The following is a 10,465-nucleotide window of genomic DNA, read 5'->3' on the forward strand; positions in this document are numbered from 1 at the left end:
CCCGGTAGGCTGCGACACCATAGCAACTCCCTTTGACCCCTCCCTCCCTCAGCATTCGCAGCATCACCCCTTTTTACACTGCACAGTCATATTTGGTCCTCCGGAAATATCCACAGCTCGGGTAAGCCAGTCCCAATGCAGCGAGAGTATGGGTGGAGAATAGTTTTTTTTTTTTTTTCCATGCAGTGTTTTTAAATGTATGTAAAGCGCGTCCGGTCCATCCAGGCGCCGGCGACCGCTGGACAAGCAGAGACAGGAATTAGGCGGACAGCGCGCCGGGAAAGTTCCCCCCGAAGCTGCGCTCTCGGCGACTCGGACCTTCGGCTCCATAAAATGGCTGGCTGTGGGTCCGAGGAAGCTGCGGTACCGAGGAGGACGGGATCAGCTCCGGCTGCGAACTGACACGTTTGGCCCCCCCCGCTCCGGACCGACGCGATTGTGATGCTGCTGTCCCAGGTCCGACAGCTGTCACCGCGCACACGCTCCCTCAGAATGAAATAAATGCTCATTTCGGACCTAGGGCTGTGCGTAATGGCGTCCTACGCGGACGGCTCTCCTCGGTTTTATCCCCAGTAATAATTTAGAACAGCCACAGACTGCAATCCGAGAATGATGCGAATAACATTCTGACGCGAAATCAACCGTAAGCGTTTCATTCGTGCTGCATTCAGGTGATAGAATGGTGCTGGAAAATGCAAAATCTCTCGATTCTTTGCTCCGTTGCGTTTCGAGTTCAGTCTCTGTTGGTCATATGCTGAAGTTTAATTAGAAATAGAGCAAAAATAAGCAGAAGGAGCTGCAGAAGGTTGTAATGTAGGGTCATATGCGGCGATCCCTATTATTGAGGAAGAATCCTGCACGATCTAAATATAAAATGCTAAAATTGTGGATGAATATTGGCTTGACCCTTATAATAATAATAATAATAATAATAATAATAATAATAATAATATATTTTGAGTTTTTTGACTCGGTAATTTACTACATTAATTTTTGTTTTCATTTAATGCTGTTAACTGAACTTTTTACTGTCTATTTTCTTCTTTTATTTTATAGAAATAGGAATAGTTATGCCCCAAAATGGATTCTCAGTTGGCCTCAGTCCTGACAAGTGGCAGCCTGGAAGTCCAAAATGGCAGCCAGTGTGCAGAGGCACCGGGGCCCGTGGCAGAGGTCGCTTTGGACCCAAAGGATAAAAAAATCCCACCCAGCACCAAACCGGGGAACCTCAAGACCTGCTCCGTCAAAGCTGCGGTGACCATCATCAGGAGAGATGCTCCATCAGTCAACGGGGAACAGGCGGAGGTGGGCGGGACATCGGAGCCGGTCTCTCAGGAAACCAGTAAGATTGCTGGGATCAGGCAGCCAATTAGAGTGAAGCCTGCGGTGCCGGTCCTGGGGAAGCAACCAATAAGGATCAGAATTGTTGTCCCGCCGCAGTGCAAGAGGCCAATCACGAAATGTGCCATCAGCCAGACCAAAGACTGTGCTGGGTCACATTTGAGGGAACCTGCTTTGGTTTCTGCTGGAGGACTAATCACAGAGAACAGCAGCAGTCAAATCCACATATCAGCTGTTAGGAATAAAGAAGATTTCACTGAAGATGCCCCAGAGGCAGAGGGAAAAGTTAAAATCACACACATGGAAGGGTCAGAGACTGACCTCAACTCAAACACTGTTGCTTTTAAATTATTGAGCCATCACTGGATTAAACAGGAACCTTCAGAGACAGAGGTGGAGCAAAATATTCCTCTAACTGTGCAAGAAGTGGACTGCATGTCTTTGAGGATGTTCAGGGAGGCGGAGGAGCAGACGAAGCCGCTGGATCTCAGTCTGCCCAAGAAAAGAGAGAGGACCTGCGGGCGCTTTCTGGAGGACCTGAGCTGCGAGAGCCCCCTGATCATGGAGGTAGACGAGTTCGAGGGAGACGGAGACAGAGACATGGTGGAGGAAGACAGTGATGAAGGTTCTGAGGACTTTTCTACTTCTGTCCTCGCGTCTCTGTCTTCAGAAGACTGCGACAATGAAAACCTCCTCCTCATTGATGACCAGGGAATCCCGTATACGCTCAGTCCGGAGGGACTCAAAGTGCCGCAGATTGATGCTTCCATGTTGGGGAAGCGTCAGTCGGATCAGGTTCAGGTGGAAGAAGAAGACGGGTCATCAAATTTGGCAGGTTCAAACTTTAGCCAAAGTTTAGAGAATGCACTAAATGCACCTTCTGCTAGTGATCAGCCGCCACAAGGCAGTGATCAGATACAACTGATGACGAACTCTGACACTCCAGCTGCTGCAGAGTTGAATGTTAAAGCTGCTCAGGAGGCTAACCTAGCCGTGCTCCCTTCACTGTCCAGCCAAACTATCCAGATCCTGACCAACCCTTCAGCCAGTGCCCCTCTGCTGCTGCTGTCTTCCTCCCCGTCGCCTCAGCTCTCTTCACTTCCCCTCTCAGTGACCTCACAGGGTGCTTCCACACCCATGTTGCTCCTCCTCTCCTCCGTTCCTGCTACTGATTCCACCTCTACCTCCACTCCCGTCACCGTCCTCGACCCCTCAACTGGTCAGCTGTCCCAGGTTACTACAGCCTCGGCTCAAGTGTCCCTTCCTTTACCTTCAGGTCAGGTCAACTCCCTCGGATCAGCTCTTCCCACCTTTTCTTATCCCGTAATCAGACTGGACGGCGGCAGCTCCCCCCTCATCCTGTCAGGCGTTAACAGTGTGACCTCTGGCCCCGTCCTCACATCCTTCGCTGTCCCCACGCCCACCGTGGGTCTGCAGGACGGCCAACTTATCCAAACTCAGATCTGCTACTCTCAATCAAACCCAGGAACTGAAGCCATATCTGCTGAAGAAGTCACCAGTGAAAACAACAAGCCATCAACTTTTGGAACCCCTTGTGCACAGCTGGAGTCTCCGACACGCGACCCCTCCGCTTCGGAGGCAGAGGGCCGGTCTCCGGCCTCTGAATCCAAGTTTGACTCTTCACATCTCCACTCAGAGCATCTTCCTCTGGACGACCACCTCTACTTCTCCAACAGCACGGCTCCTCCCCCTCAATCTCCTTCCCCACCCATAGGACCCCTTCTCCCGTCGGGCAAACTCGACTCCCTGGACGCCCTGGACCCCCTCTCTCCAGCAGAGTCTCCCACCAACCTGGGCTCTCGCAGGGTGCTGTGCTGCCAACTCTGCCCGCGGATCTTCTTCTACCTCTCCGACCTGGAGCGGCACGCCATCACACACTCTCAGAAGAAGCCTCATGTCTGCCAGCAGTGCGGCAAAGCCTTCAAGCGCTCCAGCCATCTGCAGGTAACTGTAGTTTCATTAGACGCACAGCAGGAGGAACATCAGGCATCATTTTTAAGGGATGGCTCAACTTATTACAATGATCGTTTTTCTCTGTAGGGAACAGCAGAAACAATCTTGAACACACCGGCGCAGCAAAGATTTATTACTGCTGATTAATTTGCCGACATATTTAATAAATGCTTACTTAAACTGCTCACAAATAACAGAAATCCATCTCTGCAGGACAAAATTTACACCTTCTTATTTATAAAAGTAGCTGAAATTATTAAATGGTTTTACAAAGGGTTGCCAAAACACAAAATGTTACAGTATATATATTTTTTTCTCTACTCCAAGGGTGTCCAAACGTTTTATCACATGGGCCAATATTGTTGAATCAGAAGTTCTAGCATGTTAAGAAAACAAACTAAAAAGACAAAAAACAAACAAAAATCAAGCAAATAGTGTAGTTTTTACTGAAAAAATTGTTGTAGATCCAGAACTTAAAAAGGATCTTGCACATTTTCTGTACTGTAATAAATGCATCTAGTTTTCATATTCTTAAAAACTGTCTTCATTGAACAAATTTATTCTCAGTTATAAGAAGAGGATTTGGATTCCCTTCCTTCAAAATGCTTGGCATTTTCAGCAAAATTTGATAAATGAAGTAAAAGTTGATTTGCTGCAGCAAAGTCAGCTTTCCAGTAAAATTCTCTGGATCTGAAAACTTGGTGATGAAAAGACAAATACTTTGTGTTGTACTGAACATTAAGGCAGTGATATTTTCACTCTGATCGCAAGTAAAATGTCTCCATCTGTATCAACCACCTGCTGAATTGTTTCGTATCTTTCAGTCCGGCGAGTCACACAAAATTAGTCCAAGGGTCACAAATGCCCTCTGGGCCACACTTTGGACGCTCCTGTCCAAAGTTTCTAGTTCGAATATTAAAATATATTTGAAACAAGACAAAACTAACTTACAACAAAATTTTCAACGGGATATAGGAGCTTGTTTTAAGCTGATAATTTTCTAAAATTGATGAAAAAATCATCTTTACACTGGCAGATTTTTATCACTTAAGCTATACGACATGGAACAATGACACAGACTTCTAATTTTTTTTACAACAAACCCAAACATTTTGAAATGACATCTAAAGAAGAGGATATAAAATATGAAAATATACATTAGTATAACACATGTTCTGCTCTTTAGAAAAAGCTAGAAAACCATAGACTTTCAAGCCTGATGTACACACAAGATGTCCCCTGCATGTTACATTATGATCCATCATTGAGTCTCACTACTTTTCCGCAAATCCCATTTAAGGTCCCAGTGGATGTTGCTATGGAACATTGCAACTCTTTACCTCTTCCAGATCACATTATTTTCCTCTTAATTTGCAGCAGAGACGTTTCAGAGCCCGGATGCTCGTGAAAATACGACAGCTCAAATCAAAGCTGCTTCCTCATTAGTAAATGTGATTGCAGACTATTATTTAGCTGTTATTTTTCGATCTACTGGAGGCACAGAAGCTGGAGGTGGCGTGCAATTCTCCAAAATAAACTGTTATTTGTTTTCCAGCTTAATGAAAAAAATGGGATTTTATCCTCCCTTGTTTTCCAGGACAAGTGCTAATCAGAAAGGGAGTCTCTGCTTCTTCAGGCTCTACAGTTTTTATCTTTGTCTCCAACTTGCAATATTAGGTTTGGCCTGGATTTTTAGGTTTATGAGGCTGCACTTAAACAGCTGCAGCTTATTCAAATGTTAAACCAGTTTCCAATCAACATATTCATATAGAGTTATGTTTTTCTGCTTCTGTTTGAATAGTTTAGTGCAACTTCATGTCAGAGTTGGTCAGGTGGACGTATAAGCCTAGTTATTTTCAGAAAATTATACGAAGGAAATAAGGTTTTGAGTTCTTATTTGAGCTATTATTATTATTACCTTTAAAAAATACCAGGTAGTCAACCTTATAGTGGCTCAGTAGTGAACAATATTTTAATTTCTTGCAAACAACTAGTCATTTTTGGAACCAGTTAACTCAAATAAGTGATTAATTGCTTTCAAACTCATAAACAAGTTAAAACCTGCAATGTGATCTGAATGCACATGTAACGCAGCACATTATAGAAATCTAGCGGAGTAGAAAGTATAGATACTTCATGTAAAATGTGGTAGAGCAAAAGTAGAAAGTACACACAATTAAATCTACTGAAGAAGTGACAAAATATTTACGCTTCACCACATCCAGCCACTGTAATGTGACGAAATGTGAAGAAAAATCCATGAATACCTTTGTGTCGCACCTGTTATGAGAGTTTATAATTTCTTTCAACAGAGACACAAGCACATCCACACGGGCCAGAGGAACTTTGTGTGTCCCATCTGCTCCAAACGTTTCAGGGAGGCCGGCGAGCTGCAGCGCCACCAGCGGGTGCACACCGGAGAGAAACCCTACCAGTGCCAGCTTTGCCACACTCGCTTCGCGGAGCGCAACACCCTGCGACGGCACACCAAACGCAAGCACCCGTATCACCAGGTGGCGGTGGAAATGTTGAACGAGAGAAAAGACAGAGGAGACGGAGCGGGGGGCGCTGGCAGAGGAGGCAGGCAGGAGGAAGAGGAGAGTGCGGAGTGGTACAGCTCTGCCGTGTCCACCCTGGACAACTCTGAGTCTGAGGAGGACGCTGCAAACTGAAGGAAGAGACACTCGTCACCACTTTGGGTCTAAACCCCTATTTTTAAAGAAGAGAGCACTTTCAATATGTATTCCAGTTTTAGATGTAATCCCATTCCAATTGATGGGCCAAAATCAAACACAGGAAGACATTACCTTAATTTATTGCTTTGCAGATAAAGGGAATACTCATATGAGTCTAAAGGTCATTTAAAATATTAAAATGAAATGATGCGTTTTCATGCAATCCGATAAATCCCTAAAGTGCTCAGAAAAAAAAGATTATTTAGTCTTATCAGCTTCCTCAGGGACATGGGAAAACAATGTTTCTTTTGCGTTACATCGCAATAGGTTTTGCGTTCTCTCGCAATAATGCACTGATCAGTTTATGCAGGATAACTGATTACTGAAAATCTTTCTTACAGTGGCCACCGTACTTTCTGCTATACTATAATGTTTTGCCATGTATCTTAATATTTTGCTTGTGAGATATCTGAAGTTTTATATCTTTTTCTTTAGGATAGAAATGCACCACAAACATGTGCAAAACCAAACAAGCATTTCCATCTCCCTTCTAAGATGTAAACAAATTTTCCGTAAGAAGGAAAGAAAGAAAAACTGCATCCAAACTATTTGGACTATTTCTGAGTTATTTTCACTGGGTACTAAAGTCATATCTGACCATTTTGATTGTCTTTTTGTGTTACACAGACATAAACATGCAGTGAGTAAACCTACTTTCATTCTGTTTTTGCACCAGAGTTAAGAGTATCTGAACATGTTTTCACTGAGTCTGTATTTGAAATTTAAAATTGAAATCTGTGACCGTATACAAAACAGACCAGCGAACATAAAACTTATTACGATGTAACGCAAAAGGGAAAAAAAATTCTCTGTGTCTCTTAAGGGACGCCGTAGATCATGCTTTAGTTGTACATAGAAAGAGAAGTATTTGTAAAAGCTGCACTCCTGCACTATCTCGTCTGAAAGATGTAATCTTTCCTACCGTCTGAGACACTGTGAGTTGTTTGCACTTGTTTGATCTAAATTCAGAAATCTGTTCTTTCTTCTTTTATTTACGTGACTGTTCTGATTTCATCCATATCCAGTAAGAATTTGACCAAATGTCTTTGGGATATTCTAACACTACATTCAGATTTCTTTTCCAGAAGTGACTTATGCTAATTTATTGGAATAAAATATTTGAAACCGTTTTTGTGTTTGTCAACAACTTTGTATCCCGTTTTCACCTCCCCCCCACCCCTCAGGTTTTTTTGTCATGCAGCTGCTTAACAAAATCAAGTGTTTGATTAACCTTGATTTTCCCTCAAATTCTCCTCCAAATGATGAGGAACTCGTTTAGATAACGAGCACCAGAGCAAGGGTCCGTATCGCTCTTCTAATTTAGGCTAATCCCTGGCCTTGATTTTCTTCACTACATTAATCACCACAGAGGAGGCTTTGCATGGATCTTTGTGATAAAAAAGATTAGAGATCGTGGATGGTTGAGTGTGCAAGCTGGCAGTGGCCACTTGGACTGCCTTCAGGGAGCAATTGAGTTAGGACAGCAGCCCTCTGATTTTGGTGCTCTTTGCATTTTCTGCTCGATTTAAGGCATGAAGCCTACCAGAGCTGAGCTCAAGATGACACAGAATGGCTGAAATGACCCGACTGGGTCGTCATGGTCGTCCCTTTTCTTACTCCTCAGCTGGTCTCTGCATGGATAAAAGGAGCTCCGGGGAGCCGCGAACGGCTTTGCTTGAGTTTGGTAAAATAATATCCACAGGGGGTCAGTGGAAAAGGTGGCAGATGGTCAAAGGTTAACTAACCAGTTTCTGCCATAATGGAGAGTCAATTTTAGGAGAAAAGTGAGGATTTGCTCCAATGAAACTGCAAAAGCAGATGCTATGTTTTTGATGTTGAAGCAATCTAAACTCAAAGTGTTAAATAAGCAAAGAAGCAACTCATTAAAAACAATCTAAAAATAATCCACCAATAAGCATTTCAGTCACAAACACTGAAATGTTTGTGTCTGTCCAGGGGTACAGGGCAACTTCAGTAGATTATGATCAGAAAGTACATTTTATTTAATGCGTCAATTCATATACACACCATGCATTTATTACATGAATTTATCAATACTATTTCCATTTTGTTAGTGGTTGGTTGACATAATTCTACTTCCTGATGCCTCTGAAGATCAATAGACTGATATTTTTTAATTTTAAGCACACAGTGCATAAAAATGTATTTGCTTCGTCTATGCCTTCTTCTTTTAAAAACTTTTTGTAATTTAAGTTAAACTAAAAATAACAAAGATAACTTGATCTAATTCAGGTAAAAGCATAAATTAAATCCCAAGGTCACAAAAAACATCTGAGAGCAACATGTAAAAGTGTGATTGCATTTTTCTGCACAAGTTGATTTATGCAGCCTGTTGTCCTTAATTAAATTATAAGCTGCTTTTTGTGTTTTCCGAGTTATGCTGTGTCTTGGTTAAACCACTATTAGAATCCATGTGCCGCCACAATGTCTTTACACCAGAAACAAGGCATTATTCCCCAGCTATCATAAACCTAACTCTGTTGAGTTAAATACGCAGTCCTGAAACATCTTCTGAACCAGTTTCCTTTGGTCAAATTAGATTAAGATTGAGCTTTTCAAAAGTTAATGCCTTGGGTGATCTGTGCATGAAACAAAAGGTGCTCTTGAGGAAAACTTTAATTTTAACCAGGTGGAAGATCTATGATCCTGCAGGATGTTTTTCTTCTTAAAATCCTGAGAACCTTGTTAAAATTTCTGAAGTCAGGAATTATTCGAAATATGTGACCTAATCAAAGTCTAGATCAAAATGTAACAGGGAATATGAGGAATGAAAAGTCTGATTGCATATGTTTTTACAAATGTGACTGGGCTTGAGCTAAAAATTCCCAAACGAATCTTGAATATCTGTTTACTGTGAAAAGCAGTTCTGCACAGCAAATTATGGGGACGAATACATATTTATGATGCATTCTCAGAATATTTCATTAAAAAAAGTCCCTTCATATCACAATCAAACACTATTTTGTGCTGGTCTATTACATACAGTCCCAATGAAATGCATTGAGGTTTGGGGTTGAATGTTTGTTATGAACAGTGCATTTCCTCCTTCTGGCTCATTAGCACAGAAGCCATTTGTCTGACACTACTTCAGTCAGTATTCATAACTCCACTGTTTATTTTTGCTCTCCCCTTGCCTCGTTGTCGTTCACATAATGCTTCGCCCACTTTTATTCCGAATCAGTTTAACTTCTGTCTTTGAGTGCTACACCTAAAATAAAAGCAGTGACAGGAGTCGATACAAAAGGAAAGTGCTGCATTCGCACCACAGAGAGTTCTCTGAGAGCTCAGCCATTAAATCAGCACGGTTCTCAGGAAGAAAGGGAACAAGTTGACACAAAACAGATTTTGTCCCCTGTAATTGACACCGCTGGAGCTGCTGCAACAATGATCCTACAAGGTGCTCTCAACATGGCGATGATGATGGTGATGGTGAATATTCAGCAGGCTGGGTGTGTGGCATCAGCAGTCCAGCTGGTGCATTGTGCAGAACATGGCCCTCCGTGTGTGTGCGGGTCCAGATTGCACGGAGCTTCAAAGTGCAGTGACTGACAGACAGATGGATGACGGACAGAAAGCGTGTTTGAAATGGGAGCGCGTGTGTGAGGCGCATGTTTGGGTTGCGTGAAGTGAAACAGGGCAGCGGGCCTACTCAGTGGCAGGAGGCACATTGCCAAGTGATTGAAGTAATAAAGGCAGAGGAGGGAGGGGGGATTGAGAATAGAGCCGGTGGTAAATGAGCAGGAAGACCCTGCAGATGTAATGAAATGTTCCAGCGCCCTGCTTTAGCTCTGTGTTCGCTATTAGAAATGTTGGCCCTGCATAAATTCACACTTTCCTGGCATGTTGCATCAGAAAGTCTCCTTATAGCCACTGAGAGACAAAATAATGGAGGCCAAACCAACCATGAATGTTTCTTCGGACTTGAACGCCTGCTATTGCGCAGCTGAGCCATGTGGTGGCGCGCTTACATTTACGACGAGCTGCACATTTGGCTCGTCATCTGTCAAATGGTGGAGGGATACACACTCACAGCTGTGTGCAGAGGAACACGACTCTGCAGAATCAACGGAGAAAGACGTAAATATGAAACCGCCTGATTCTGCTTATCTCGCACTCTTCAATCACACAGATCCCCGTTTTTTTCCCCTTTTTTTTGTTGCTTTTCCGCATCATTTAAAGAGCCGAGAGAAATCTGACACTTTAGAGGGAGAAGGTTAACTCCGTGCAAGTCTGCCTCTTCGTCAGACAGTGCAGGATTTAACACCCTGCTGCGTCTCTGCTTGCATGTTGGGGGGAGGAGGCAGAAGGAGAGTAACAGGTGCTAATCAGAAAGGGAGTCCCGGCTGCAGAGGAGAGGGCGGATCCGGGCTGGGGGACCAGAGAGGAAAAGCGAT

The 10,465-nt window shown here is 43.3% G+C and overlaps 1 protein-coding gene across 2 annotated transcripts; it reads left to right on the plus strand.

Annotated features, from left to right (window-relative positions):
- Window positions 1-74: 74 nt before the first annotated feature.
- Window positions 75-7,172, plus strand: LOC129371093 (zinc finger protein 236). Of its 2 annotated transcripts, none has more exons than XM_055047475.1 (3): window positions 75-456; window positions 1,057-3,306; window positions 5,628-7,172. In XM_055047475.1, exons 2-3 carry the CDS (start codon window positions 1,081-1,083, stop codon window positions 5,985-5,987), a joined length of 2,586 nt encoding a protein of 861 aa, XP_054903450.1. In that variant the 5' UTR covers window positions 75-456; window positions 1,057-1,080; the 3' UTR covers window positions 5,988-7,172. The 2 variants fall into 2 exon arrangements, with proteins under 2 accessions (XP_054903450.1, XP_054903451.1); XM_055047476.1 differs by having other exon boundaries at window positions 102-121.
- The last annotated feature ends 3,293 nt before the right edge of the window (window positions 7,173-10,465 follow it).

This window comes from Poeciliopsis prolifica, unplaced genomic scaffold, assembly GCF_027474105.1.
Source record: "Poeciliopsis prolifica strain line A6 unplaced genomic scaffold, Auburn_PproV2 SCAFFOLD026, whole genome shotgun sequence".
NCBI classification, from domain to species: Eukaryota; Metazoa; Chordata; class Actinopteri; order Cyprinodontiformes; family Poeciliidae; genus Poeciliopsis; species Poeciliopsis prolifica.

Bases quoted from the DNA above. Each gene is read 5' to 3' on its own strand.
- LOC129371093 (XM_055047475.1), top strand. From the start codon at position 1,081: ATGGATTCTCAGTTGGCCTCAGTCCTGACAAGTGGCAGCCTGGAAGTC. The intron at 3,307-5,627 runs GTAACTGTAGTT...TTCTTTCAACAG, and splicing joins AGCGCTCCAGCCATCTGCAG to AGACACAAGCACATCCACAC.